The sequence below is a fragment of the Peromyscus californicus genome, unplaced genomic scaffold, assembly GCF_007827085.1.
Source record: "Peromyscus californicus insignis strain IS unplaced genomic scaffold, ASM782708v3 Scaffold_11__1_contigs__length_118956290, whole genome shotgun sequence".
Classification (NCBI taxonomy): domain Eukaryota; kingdom Metazoa; phylum Chordata; class Mammalia; order Rodentia; family Cricetidae; genus Peromyscus; species Peromyscus californicus.
In genome coordinates this window covers 103,576,971-103,591,131 of record NW_026294402.1, presented here as the reverse complement: position 1 = coordinate 103,591,131, position 14,161 = coordinate 103,576,971, and the positions used below count along the sequence as shown (strand labels likewise).

The 14,161-nt window shown below is 41.3% G+C and overlaps 1 protein-coding gene across 2 annotated transcripts in view; it reads right to left on the bottom strand.

Annotated features, from left to right (window-relative positions):
* The window catches only part of Prkar2a (protein kinase cAMP-dependent type II regulatory subunit alpha), an 86,040-nt gene that overhangs the window by 17,650 nt on the left and 54,229 nt on the right, over positions 1-14,161 (bottom strand). For both annotated transcript variants that reach the window (XM_052721321.1, XM_052721315.1), the window contains exons 5-6: positions 10,502-10,608; positions 5,815-5,968 (exon numbers count right to left, since the gene is read on the bottom strand). In XM_052721321.1, the coding sequence (XP_052577281.1) occupies positions 5,815-5,968; positions 10,502-10,608 (261 nt within the window). The remainder of the gene's footprint in view (positions 1-5,814; positions 5,969-10,501; positions 10,609-14,161) is intronic.

The following is a 14,161-nucleotide window of genomic DNA, read 5'->3' as shown; positions in this document are numbered from 1 at the left end:
TTGCAGGAAAAATACATATTTGCTAGGGACCTAAGGGAGGGGTAAGAGTTAAATGAATGAAAAGACAGGAGAATAGATAGGTAGGCACTCAAGATGGCAATCGGTATGTAAAAGAGCCATGGAGGTGGGTGGTGGCGGCATACGCCTTTAGATCTCTGTGAGCTTGGTTTCATTTACCTAATCAGCAGAGTCACTTACACTCCCAGCACGGGGTGATGGTGGGCTCTTCATCCTCCACTGCCCTAAACCACAGCGTACTATTTTACAGCTCTCTGGCATTTAGTTAAGTTGGTCTCCATTTTCTTCACCACCTGCTTGCTTGACAGGAGCTCCTCAGTCTGACTGCTCTCATGGGGTGCATCATCGGCCACTGATTTCTGAATTCTAAGGTTAAGTAAGAATTTATCACGTAATAGGCTACTTTCATACTTTGGAATATTATGCCATTATCTTTGGAATTCAATTTCTGTATATTTTCTGGGCCAATCTAGGCCAAGAATATTGTAGAAAGAGGGCAATTAAGACTGAGAAACTGCTGCCAGGTATGATGGCACATGCCTTTAATCCCAGCACTTGGGAGCCAGAGGCAGATAGATCTCTATGAGTTTGAGACCAGCCAATACTACATAGTGAAATCCTATCGCAAAAGAAAAAAAAAGGACTGAGAAAAATGATAATTATGAAGTTCCTTTCTTTATGTCTGGATGTTGTTTAAAAAACAGCATATAATTACATATGTTACCAAATCATTACAATTACACAAGTAAACTGTATTTCTAGCTGTTAAGAATGGATACTTTCTTCAGTGATTTATGCATTGTGGTTCCAGTCCCACCAATGTATTTATGTATTTGTTGACAAGGTCTTGTGTAAGCCGGGCTGCTCTTGAACTCACCATGTGACCCGAGAATGTGCTATTATTGCCTGTTTTTTGTGGCTTTTTTTGTTGTTGTTGTTGTTGGTTTGGTTTTAAAGAATTAATTAATTTTTGTTTTATGTGCATTGGTGTTTTGCGTGTGTGTGTATATGTGTGTGTGTGTGTGTGTGTGTGTGTGTGTGTGTGTGTGAAGGTGTCAAAACTCCTGGAGCTGGAATTATAGACAGTTGTGAGCTGCTATGTGGGTGCTGGGAATTGAACTCGGGTCCTCTGGAAGAGCAGCCAGTGTACTTAACCACTGAGTCATCTCTCCAGCCCCACCATGTCTGGTTTTATGCAGTGCTGGGGTCTGAATCCAGGACTCCCTGTACTCCAACTAGGCTACATCCCAGCCTAGTCTGATCTTCGATCCTCCGTATACATGCTTTTATACTTCCCATAATTCTCATTTTATGCTGTACATGGCCAGTTCTTGTGGTTGTGAATAGCATAAAAAACCCTAAGATGCCCACCTAAATTTGAGTAGCAGCCAACAGAACAGTAAAGAGGAAACTCCCACAGGCAGTAAGTATACAAGAGGGCAAAGAGCCCTGATGTTCAAATGAGAAAAGGAATGTTACTTTCACTCATGATTGCCAGGAATCCATCCTCTGACTAAGTGTGATGGCCAGAGAGACAGTTGCTCATTTAAGCGGGGATGTAGAATCCAAAGGAAGAAACTGTGACACCACCGGCCTTGCTTCATCCTCAGCAGGCATTTAGAAACTCTTGCCTTTGAACCTTGTGGAAGTTCAATTTCTGGAAATAGGACTGAAGCTTCAAGATAGATCGAGCTTGCAAAGTAACCAAATGAAGCAGGAGACAGGCAGAGGCCCAGAGGCATCTTCATGGGTCACTAGCCCACATCAGGGAGAAGAGACTGGAGTGGTTTCAAGCAGGAGGGCAGGGCAGGGATCCCACAGGAGGATGCCTTAGCACCAGAGGTCCGGTGCTGCTCTCTGGGCATCTAACTTGTGCAAGGCTCAGACACAGCCACTTGTCTTACGTCCATAACGCTCATGTCAAACCAGAAGATGGATTATTTTATAGCCCATTATATTTTGAAATAATTTGCATCGAGACTTTCTTTTTCACTTACATTATTTTTACTTATATATTTTTAAAATTTATATTACTTATATTAATTATTTACTTACATTACTTATATTAAGAGTGTGTTATGTAATTTTCAAATGTTTGGAGAATTTCATTATCTCTATTATGACTAGAGAATACATACTGATTTCAATATTTGATTTGTTAAGATTAATTTTACATTCCAGGATCAGATCTATTGTGGTGGCCATCCATGTTCTTGAAAAGAATACACAGTCTGCTGTGTGTCTTCTATAAATCTTAATTAGATCCTGCTGGTTCATATAGTTAAGCTCTTCTATGTCCTCACTGGTTTTCTGGCAAGTAGTCCTGTCAGTGTTGAGGGCCAGTCTGCATCATTTGTAATGTGGATCTGTCTAGATCTCCTATTAGTTTTACTTACTTGGAAGCTGCTGTTGTTCATTGTACACATATTGAGGAATGCTCTGCCTTCCTGGTAGACTGTACCTTTCATTATTGTGTAGTGTTTGCTCTTCTTTGTCCTTGTAATTTTCTTTGTTCTGTTGTCCAATATCAATATGATTATTCCTTTTTTATTGAGATTTACATAATATAAAAAATATATCTTTCTTTCTTTTTTTAAAGATTATTTATCATATATACAGTATTTCTGCCTGCATGTATGCCTGCACACCAGAAGAGGGCACCAGATCTCATTATAGATGATTGTGAGCCACTATGTGGCTGCTGGGAATTGAACTCAGGACCTATGGAAGAGCAGCCTGCTGTGGAATAATCCCTTTGTACACTGTGAAGATTTATTGCTGTGATTGGTTTAATAAAAAAGCTAACTGGCGGGGGCTGGAGAGATGGCTCAGAGGTTAAGAGCACTGATTGCTCTTCCAGAGGTCCTGAGTTCAATTCCCAGCAACCACATGGTGGCTCACAACCATCTGTAACGAGATCTGGTGCCCTCTTCTGGCCTGCAGGCACACATGCTGTATACATAATAAATAAATAAATCTTTAAAAAAAAAAAAAAAAAAAAAGCTAACTGGCCAATAGCTGGACAGGATAAGGTTAGGTGGGAGAACCAGACTAAGGACACAAGGAAAAAGGGTGGAGTCAGAGCATTGCCAGCCAGATGCAGAGGAAACAGGAGATGAACATGCCATGCTAATAAAGGTACCGCCACGTGGAAGAGGGTAGATAAGAAATATGGGTTAATTTAAAATGTAAGAGCTAGTTAGTAATAAGCCTGAGCTATTGGCCAAGCATTTGTAATTAATATTAAGTCTATGTGTGTTTATTTGGGAGCCGGCAGTCCCAACAAAAACTCCTTATACAAATTTGGTGCCCAAATGTCCAGCACCTACATTCACATGAGACCTGAGAAAGGTTAAAAACGAGTTCTAGGACTGGAGAGATGGCTCAGAAGTTAAGAATACTGGCTGTTCTTTCAGAGGCCCTGAGTTCAATTCCCAGCAACCACATGATGGCCCACAACCATCTGTAACGAGATCTGGCGCCCTCTCCTGGCATGCAGGCATACACGGAGGCAGAATGTTGTATACATAATAAATAAATAAATCTCTTAAAAAAAATAAAAAAAGGGGGGGGTTCTAAACACACAAAAATGGAGTCAAACTCAGCTTCCTAGTCTCATGTCTCTCATGCCAGCAGCAGTACAGAGATGCATCTCCTGGCAGTTGCCAACATACCATGAGCTAAGCCACATAATGGGTTCCCACCGTCTCTCACATGGGCCACAATACAGAGGCATCTCCCAGCCACTGCCTTTGGGCTTGAGACTCCAGAGCAAGCCTTGCCAGCATGCCATAAACTAAGCCTCAGGGCAGGCTTAAGTTTTGCTCATGCAGACAGAAAAGATTATAGATACACAGTAAAGACATATCCAGATGGAAAAAAACAACAACTCTAAACAGGTTATAGTGTGTTTTAAAATGTACATAGGCTTGGAAGAGAAAAGAGAAGGTATAGACAGTCATAGAAAAAGAAAGTTTTAGGGGTTGGGGATTTAGCTCAGTGGTAGAGTGCTTGCCTAGCAAGCGCAAGGCCCTGGGTTCGGTCCTCAGCTCTGGGGCGGGGGTAGGGGGGTGGGAGGGAAGAAAGTTTAACAATAGTAAAATCCTTAAAAAAGGAATAAAGTAATGAAAAGGTATAATAAGCCATGTAAAGATGGGAACTACACAGAGAGTCTGGATCCTGTATGTTTTTGTGTTGTCTTTGAATTGTTTGACTGCTGAGGAAGGAGCAATAACTGCTAAGAGGCATTGGATTATGAAAGCTGCTAAATTAAACCAACCTATATATTTTAAAAATATCTTGACTTCAAAATGGAAGTCAAAAGATATGTTGCTTTGGGGGAGAGGTTATGCTTTTATTTCCACAGGAAATGTGAAGCTGTGGATTCATTCTGGGTTAAAGAAAATCAGGTTCGGTCAGGGAAGACCCCCCTGAAATCCTGGCTACCGGCATAAAACAAAACAAAACAAAAACCTAGAAGAACTACAAGACACATAAGGTATATTTTACCTGCTCAAAAAAAAAAAAACAACAAACCACCAAAACCCAAAAAACAACAAAACAAAAACAAAAACAAAAAAACAAACAAACAAAAACAAAAAGTCATCTTTAACTGACTTGTGTACACCACATATTCCATACTTGTAATGCATGTTACCTTTAAAAGTTTATGTATTTTCAGAACAAAGGAACCAAACACCAATAAAAATGGATGGCCCAGCTGATCCAGCATTTCAAAATGTCTCTATTACAGTCTCCTCAAAACTGTGCATCCAAACAGCTTCAAGGCTGCTGGCTGAGATGGTCCAGTCTCAGGGACTACTCCAGTCAGGACTTCACTGTTATCCCAATTTTCTTAAGATTTCTCCAAAGATACCAGTGCCCCCAGAAAGTAGTCTAAAGAACAATGCCCACATTCCCAAAATATTGGCTATGGATATTTGTAATCATTTAAGAGGGGTTGGTTACAAGTTGTTATTGGTAATGGTCAGGAAAAAAAAAAAGCTGAACAAAGGAGATTAGGTTCAGGGATCTTGTTCTTTAATCCCAGCACTCGGGAGGCAGAGCCAGGCAGATCTCTTGAGTTTGAGGCCAGCCTGGTCTGCAGAGTGAGTACCAGGACAGCCAGGGCTACACAGAGAAACCCTGTCTTGAAAAACAACCACAAAAGTGAAATACGGAATTTGTATTATAAGATATTTGTGAAGGAAGAGTTACAGATTATGGACATGTAACTTAATACAAAGAGAAATGAGATAAACAGTGGATAATATGATATAAGAACCACAGTAGTGTTTTACTTAAAGCAAAATTCCATTTCCCTGGATATGGTCATTAGCATTCCTGAACTAAGTCTATGGGACATGGGCGTAGACAAACGACAAGTGAGTGACTGAGCACAAAGCAAACTGCTATGGATATCACCAGAGGTGGAAAGTGCTGACTAGCAAAGGGTTTCCTAACACCACCGTCACTGCGACTGCTCGCTCCTCTTCTTCCTCCTCTTTTGTGTGTACATGTGAATTAGTGAGAGAGTCTCACTCTGTAGCCTGCCCTCTTGGACTACTTAATACAGAATTCTTTCTCTAATTGCCTAATACAAACATGCAAAAATGTAGCAAGAGCTCTGTCACTACAGGTTACAGACCACTCATGTTTCTGTAACTTAAAAGATTTGTTGCCAAGTCATTGAGGAAAATGGAAAAATACATTTACATGAGACCTTTTACGGCATATTTTTCAGATAACTGGCTATAAAAGACAGTTAACACCATACCATGCATTTCTCTCACTCACCAATCCCCAAAGGGAGCCTTCTGAGGTGGCGACAATGGTAGCAGCTCTCGGGGTATTGTACATCAGAGCTAGTTCTCCAAAACTGCCACGGTTGTCATACTGACCAACAGAACGTGTTTGATTATCTTTTGTTACTAAAATGTCATAGGTTCCCCTAGAAGAATGACAAGAAATAATTAATTACTTCTGATCAAGGTTTAAGACTGACTAATACATATAAAACACAACGGGGGGCAGAGCTGGGGACATTTTGCCTAGCACGCAGGAGGCCCTGAGTTTGATCTCAGATCTAGATAAACCAGGCACAGGGGTGCATGTCTAGAATTAGAGCACTCAGGTGTTAGAGACAGGAGGATCAGAAATTCAAGATCATCCTCAGCGACACAGTGAGTTTAAGGGGATACATAACATCCTGCCTCAAAAGGGAATAACCAACATAATTTTGCGGAAATATACAAATGATTTTTGCATTTGATTTTGTTTTGTTTTTAATTTTATGTGTATGGGTGTTTTGCCTGCATGAATATTTGTGCACCATGTACACGCAGTGCCAAGGAAGCCAGAAGAGGTCGTCCAATTCTTTGGAGTTGGAGTTACAGATGGTTGTGAATTACCATGTGGGTTTTGGGAATTGAAACCATACTCTGGAGGAGCAGCCAGTGCTCTTAACTGTTGAGCCATGTCTCCAGCCCTGCATTTCACTTTGTATACTTTTGCCTATTATACTGGCTAGGGCTTCCGGCACAGTATTGACCAGAAATGGAGAGCACAGGTACCCTTCCTTAACATCAGTCTTTCCTGGGCCATGGAGAGAGAATAGGGTCTTTCAGCCTACCCCAGGCTGGCCTTGAAGTCCTAACCTGTGGCCTTAGGTTCTTGAGTGCTTGTAGGGATAAGCCACTATATCTTGCTTGATAAACAGTTTATTACAAAAAGATGTTACATTTTATCAAGTATTCTGTGGAAAGTATTGACTGTAAAGTATTTCTTTCATGGTTTGTTGGAAACAAGGATAGAACGGATTAAAATAATGACACAACCTTCTACCTACTAGTTGCAAATTATTGCTCAAGAAAAGTACTCAGAAATGACTAACGTTTAGAGAGACAGGCATGCTCAACACACCACAGAAGCAAACAAACTTTTCAGAGTTTCTGTAGACAGCTAACAACACATTAACAAGTGACTTAAAGAGATCATTTGAGGGCTTTGATGACTCAGCTGGTAAAGCTCTTGCATGCTGGGTGATGGTGCATGCCTTTAACCCCAGCACTTTGGAGGCAGAGGTAGGTGGATCTCTTTGAGTTCGAAGCCAGCCTGGTATACAGATCGAGTTCTGGACAGCCAGGACTACACAGAGAAACCTTGTCTCAACAAACACACAAAAATAAGCAAACGTCAGTTAGGGAGGCATGTACTTGGGCAGATCCCCGAACTTGCTGGTTGGCTCTCTTATACTAATCATGGAGCTCCTGACCAATGAGAAGACCTGTTTCAATTAAATTAGACGGCACCTGAGTAATAGCACTTGAGGTTGTTCTCTTACTTCCGAACACTGGTGCAGCCACACTAAGGTATGTGGAATCACAAACACATATGAACACAGATGCACAAGTAAGTCCCTATGAAACCATTCCAAAAGAGAGAAAGATACTGAAAAGATGTGTGGGGCTACCCATCAGACAACATTAATAACAGCCAAAGTTACAAAAAACAATTATTCTGGGGCTGGAGAGATGGCTCAGAGGTTCAGAGCACTAGTGGCTCTTCCAGAGGCCCAGGGTTTGCTTCCCAGAACCCACATGGTGACTCAACCATTTGTAACTCCAGTCCCAGGGTATCCAATGCCCTCTTCTTGCTTCAGTGGGCACTAGGTATGTGGTGCACAGACATACACACAGGCAAAACACCCATACACATAAAAAAATAAAGGAAAAATTTCCTTTAATTCTAATAATTAGCCCCTAGTATCAAGAACCCAAAAGTTAAAACAGGAAGTTGTAAAATTTTCCATTCAAAATTTTGAACAGGGAGTTGGAGAGACGACTTGGTGGTTAAGAGCACTGGCTGCTCTTCCAGAGGACCGGGTTGAATTCCCAGCATCCACATGGTATATCAGCATATACATGATATACAGGTATCATCTATAACTCCAATCCCAGGGGATACAATGGTGTTCTCCGGTCTCTAGGGGTACTAGGTATGTAAGAGGTGCATAGATAAGCATGCACGAAAAACATCCATACACATACTTTTTTTTTTTTTTTTTAATTTAGAAGCTGGGAATGGTGGCACACATCTTTAATCCCAGCACTTAGGAGGCAGAGACAAACTGAGTTTGAGGCCAACCTAGTCTACACAGGGTTCCAGGACAGCCAGGACTACGTAAAGAAACCCTGTCTTGCAACAAAACAATTTTGAACAGGGCTAGAGAATGACGTATCAGTTAAGAGCACTTGTTCTTCTTGAGGAAGACCAAAGCTAGGTTCCCAGCATTCATGACAGGCAGCTCACAGGCACCTGTAACTCCAGCTCCAGGGCACTCACTGCCCCTATTCTGGCCTCTACCAGCACCTTCACATGTGTGTCATGTATGCACACAGACACACAGATATATACACGGGCCAGTGAGAACCTGAGTTCAATCTCTGAGACCCACATGGTAGAAGGAGAGACTTGATTCCAGCAAGTTGTCCCAATGTCTAGACGTACACACACACACGTATACATAAAACAAATGGATAAATGTAAACAATATATAATTGTTTTATAACAAAATAATTTTAAAAATTTAGCAGTTACTTGATGACCCAGTAAAAGAATCCCAAAACTTGGAGAATTTAGAAAAATCTAAATAAGAGCAGGGTGGTGATGGTGCATGCCTTTAAAACCCAGCACTCGGAGGCAGAGGCAGGCTGATCTCTGTGAGTTCTAGGCCAGCCTGGTCTACAGAGTGTGATCTAGGATAGCCAGGGCTACACAGAGAAACCTTGTCTCAAAAAGAAAAAAAAAAAAGGAAAATTCTAAATAAGGCCTACATGGCTGCAAAGAATTACAAATGTTCTTTTCACTTCTGATTTAAAATGTGTTGCATGCCTAAGAGAATGGCCTTGTTTTTAGGAAATGCAGGTGGAGATGTTCAGAGATATAGAAACAGTATATCTGAAACTGACTTTGGGTTGTTTGGAGACAGGGCCTCAGAAGGCTGAGTCTGACTTTGAAGTTGCTACATAGTTGATGATGACCTTGAACTCCTGAACCTCCTGCTTCCACATCCCTATTGCTGTGATTACAGAGACCTGCAGACTACCACGCCTTCTTACCTTTCTGGAACTTATTCCGAACAATTTGATATGTTAAATATGGCAGAACATTAAAACTGGGGGGGGGCTGGGTTTGCAAGAATTTTTTTATACTATTTGTAGTAAGTTTTGTTTGGTTTTAAACTTTGAAGTTACTTTAAAAGGAAAAAAGAGGGTTGGGGAGCTGGATCAGTGGTTAAAAAGCACATACTGCTCTTCCAGAGGATCCAAGTTCAGATTCCAGCAACTGTGTCAGGAGCTCACAACAACCTTTAAACTCTAGCTCCAAGGGATCTATCTGATGCCCTCTTCTGGCCTCTGTGGGCACTGTACTCAAAAGTACAAGCCCCACTCCTTCCACCTCCCCCGTTCCATCACACATAAATAAAAATAATAACCTTTATTTTTTATAAAAACACAAAATTTATTTATATAAATATGCATACACAAAAATAAAAGTAAATCTTTTTTGGTTTTGTTTTTTGTTTTTTTGAGACAGGGTTACTCGTGGAGTTTTTGGTGCCTGTCCTGGCTCTCGCTTTATAGACCAGGTTGGCCTCGAACTCACAGAGATCTGCCTGGCTCTGCCTCCTGAGTGCTGGGATAAAAGTAAATCTTGACACTCTGTGTAGCTCTGGCTGTCCTGGAATTCACTATGCAGACCCAACTGGCCTTGAACTCACAGAGATCTGCCTGCCTCTGCCTCCTGAGTGCTGGGATTACAGGTCTGCACCCCCACCACCCAGCTTTAAAAAATAACTTTTTTTAACTTTAAAGAATTGAAGGAATGATAATGTTTTATTATCTTAAACTCCTTCTTTTAGAACTGAGGATTCAGAAGGAATCCCCACTCTTGCTCAGGAGAATACTATCAACTCAAGAGGCTAAGATGCAGTAAGTTAGGAAGTAAATCCAGGCTTCATTTTTCCCAACATGGCTTACAGTTGGTGCAGAGTGAGAAAGCATTGAAGGCATGGAGGTAAGGGCCACATTCATTTTTCAAACCAAGCTGGAAATCAGTCACACAACAATACACAGTCACAGATACTCTTTGGGGAATCAATTCAATTGAGCATTGGCAAATGGCATGTTTACAAAGCACATCATGACACCACCCCCCCGACACTCTTTATCTAGCTAAAAAGATTTTCAACTAGAAAATCTTTCAACTATCTCCTCCAAATAGGGGTTTTACTTAGGACTCAGGACAGCAGTAGACAGCTATAATCCCTTGAAAGGCTTTGAGAAGCCTGTCCACTCAGCACTAGACCTCTCTGGGATGAGGATTCTGTCCTCTCTGGGCTAAACATAATATAGGATGAGGATTCTGTCCTGAATTAGGAATCCAAGGAAGTGTGGCCAAGTAATCACAAAGCATCTCCTACCGTTCTATGACATAAAAGTTGTCTCCATCATCTCCTTGGTCGATGACATGCTCGTCAGGTTTGACTATCTTTTCAAACATGGCATCGAGAACTTCAGAAAGCTGCTCCTAAGGTACACACAAAGAGAACAGATGGCTTTTACATTTACTGAGAAAATGCAATAATCAGCTGGGCATGGTGGTGCACGCCTTTAATGCCAGCACTGGGGAGAAGAAACAATTGCCAAGCCCTTCTCTGTTTTTTGACAGGGTCTTACTATACAGCCCAGGTGAGCTTGGAACTCTTATTTTTTTGATTTTTCAAGATGGTTTCTCTATGTAGCTCAGGCTGTTCTGGAACTTACTCTGTAGACCAAGCTGACCTTGAACTCATAAGATTTGCCTGCTTCTGCCTCCCAAGTTCTGGGATTAAAGGCATATGTCACCACACCCAGTGAGTTTGGTTGGAATTTTTGATCATTCTGTCAGCCTCTTGAGTCTGGCTTGCCAATTCTTTTGAGGGAGTACTATCTTGAAAAAGCTAACTCATTTGACAGAGAATCAATATCCAAAATATATAAAGAACTTAAAAGAAAAAAAAAGAAAGAAAGAAAAACCACCAGGGCTGAGGGCAAAGCTCTGTCACAGATCACTTGCCTAGCATGTGCAAGACCCTAGGTTCAATCCCCTTCATGTCAAAAAAGAAAAATTAAACAAAACAAACAAAACCTCTTAGAAGCCCAAAATCATGTTAAAAAATGAAGAAGGGTAGTTAAGTTTTAAAGAAACAGGTAAATGATCTGAAGAGATATTTATTAAAAGAAGTACAAAGCCAAGTAAAGTTTAACACACCTTTAATCCTAGCACTTGGGAAGCAGAGGCAGAGGCAGGTGGATCTCTTGTGAGTTCTGGACGGACAGCCAGCCAGCCAGCCAGCCAGCCAGTGTTAAGTAACAGAAAAACCCTGTCTCAAAAAAAAGGGGGAGGGGGAATACAGAGAAGGCTAGGGCTAGGGCTCAGTTGGTAGTGTAATCGCTCCTTTAATTCCAGCTCTGGAGAAAGAGAAACAGAAGGATCAGCAGTTCACCATGATCTAGGCAGAATTCAAGGCCAGACTAAGATATTTGTATGGGATCTTGTCTAAAAAAGAAAAGAAGCCGGGCGATGGTGGCGCACGCCTTTAATCCCAGCACTCGGGAGGCAGAGCCAGGCGGATCTCTGTGAGTTCAAGGCCAGCCTGGGCTACCAAGTGAGTCCCAGGAAAGGCGCAAAGCTACACAGAGAAACCCTGTCTCGAAAAACCAAAAAAAAAAAAAAAAAAAAAAAAAAGAAAAGAAAAAGAAAGAAAAGAAACTGGGAGAGCCTCAATATCAACATCCTTAGTCATCAGGAAAATGCAAACCAAAACCACATTTAGACTTCATGCCATCCTAATGAGAATGGTTATTACAAAAAATGAACAAATGCTGGTGCGGATAGGAAGAAAAAGGAACCCATGTGCACTGGTGGTGGAAGGTAAATTAGGAGAGCCATTATGGAAAACAGTATGCAGGCTCCTCAGAAGACTAAAAATAGAACTGCATAGGATCCAGTTATACCACTATTGGGTGTTCACCAAAAGGAAATGAAGTCAGCAGACAAAAAAATACATATTCATTTTTATGTTACTATTTGTAAGAGCCAAAATATGAAATCAGCCTATATGCCTATCAATATGTGAGAAGGAGTAGAAAATATGGAACCTACACAATGAGGTAAATAAAGAAAAATGAAATGTTGTTTGTAGGAAATAGATAGAAATGGACAGTATCATATTAAATGAAGACAGACAGACACAGAAGAACAAGTGGTGGGGTGATATATTGTGTACCCTAATAAAATTTGCCTGAAGATCAGAGAACAGAATAAGCCACTAGATTAAACACAGAGGTCAGGCAGTGGTGGAACACACTTTTAGTCCTAGCACTCAGGAGGCGGAGAGCCATCTGGATCTCTGTGAGTTCAAAGCCACCCTGGACTACATGAGATTGACTCAGTCTAGGAGAGAAACAGAGCCAGGCAGTAGTGGTACACAGCTTTAATCCCAGTACTTGGGAGTCACACACCTTTAATCCCAGCACTACAAGTAAGTAATATGGTTGGGCAGAGAAAGGTATATAAGGTATAAGGAGACAGAAACTAAGCCTTTTTTTTCAGGTGAAGCCTTTTTTGGCTGGACCCCTTTCAGCTGAGGACTCAAGAGACATTCAGTTAGAGGATTTGTGGAATTGATGAGGTGAGAAGTGGCTGTGGCTTGTTCCTTTTTCTCTCTGATCTTTCAGCATTTATCCCAATATCTGGCTCTGGGTTTTTTATTATAAAACCATTTTAAAATTCACATAACAAAATGGTCATGTTCTCTCTTACATGTGAAAACTGAACAACAAAAAAGAGAACCTGAAAATGAAGAAGGACTATCGACGATTAGGAAAGGAAAAGTTGAACAGGAGGAAGGAGGATAGGGAGGTTGGAAGAAACATTTACATATATGGAAATGTCACAGTGAAACCCACTAATTTTCATAATTAACATATGATAATCATTATTTTAAAAATGAAAGGTTTCCAACAACTTTTACAAAAATTGATTATCTAAATCATGGTTCCAGTTTCCCTAGTTGCACCCACAAGTGTCACCTACCTGGATGGCTCCAGTACACTGTATGTAAGACCATGTGCTGTCACTTTCCTAAAGGTGTGGACATTCCTAAGATTACCTAATCTAAAGAGCAGACAGCCTTGGAGGTTATCTTGTAGAGTCGTATGTTTACCTCTGAGTAGGCCAGCACAGCACTAACCTCTAAAAAAGGTTTAGTTTCTACCTCATCAATTTTTTTTTTTTTGTTTTTCGAGACAGGGTTTCTCTGTGTAGCTTTGCGCCTTTCCTGGATCTCGCGCTGTAGACCAGGCTGGCCTCGAACTCACAGAGATCCGCCTGCCTCTGCCTCCCGAGTGCTGGGATTAAAGGCGTGCGCCACCACCGCCCGGCTCAATTTTTATAACTAAAGGAGGCAAATCTAAGGAGAACATTTTACCACACGTTACTTAAAAAGTGGTATCTAATGGACAGGTAATACAGGTTCACTTACGTGTAACACATGTAAATACATACTTACCAACACTACATGTCATAACCAGAAAGCAATTAAATGAATAAATATAATAAAAAAGGAAACAACGGGCTGGAGAGATTGCTCAGTGGTTAAGAAAAATGGCTGCTCTTCCAAAGATCCTGAGTTCAATTCCCAGCAACCACATGGTGGCTCACAACCATCTATAATGAGATCTGGTGCCCTCTTCTGGCCTGTAGGCATACATGCAGACAGAACACTGTCCATATTAAGTAAAGAAAAACTTTTTTGAAAAAAAGGTAACAACAGTACTAAATTCTGACCAAATACTTTTCTCAGCCTCAAACTGTAGTCCCTCTGTTAGACAGGAAGATTAATATTGGGGCAAGGAACAAAAAAATACCAGACTTACACTGAGGTTAAAAACAGGGAGATCGGACCGGTGGTGGTGGTGGTGGTGGTGGTGGTGGTGGTGGTGGTGGTGGTGGTGGTGGTGGTGGTGGTGGTGGTGGTGGTGGTGGTAGTGCATGCCTTTAATCCCAGCACTTGGGAGGCAGAGCCAGGCAGATCTCT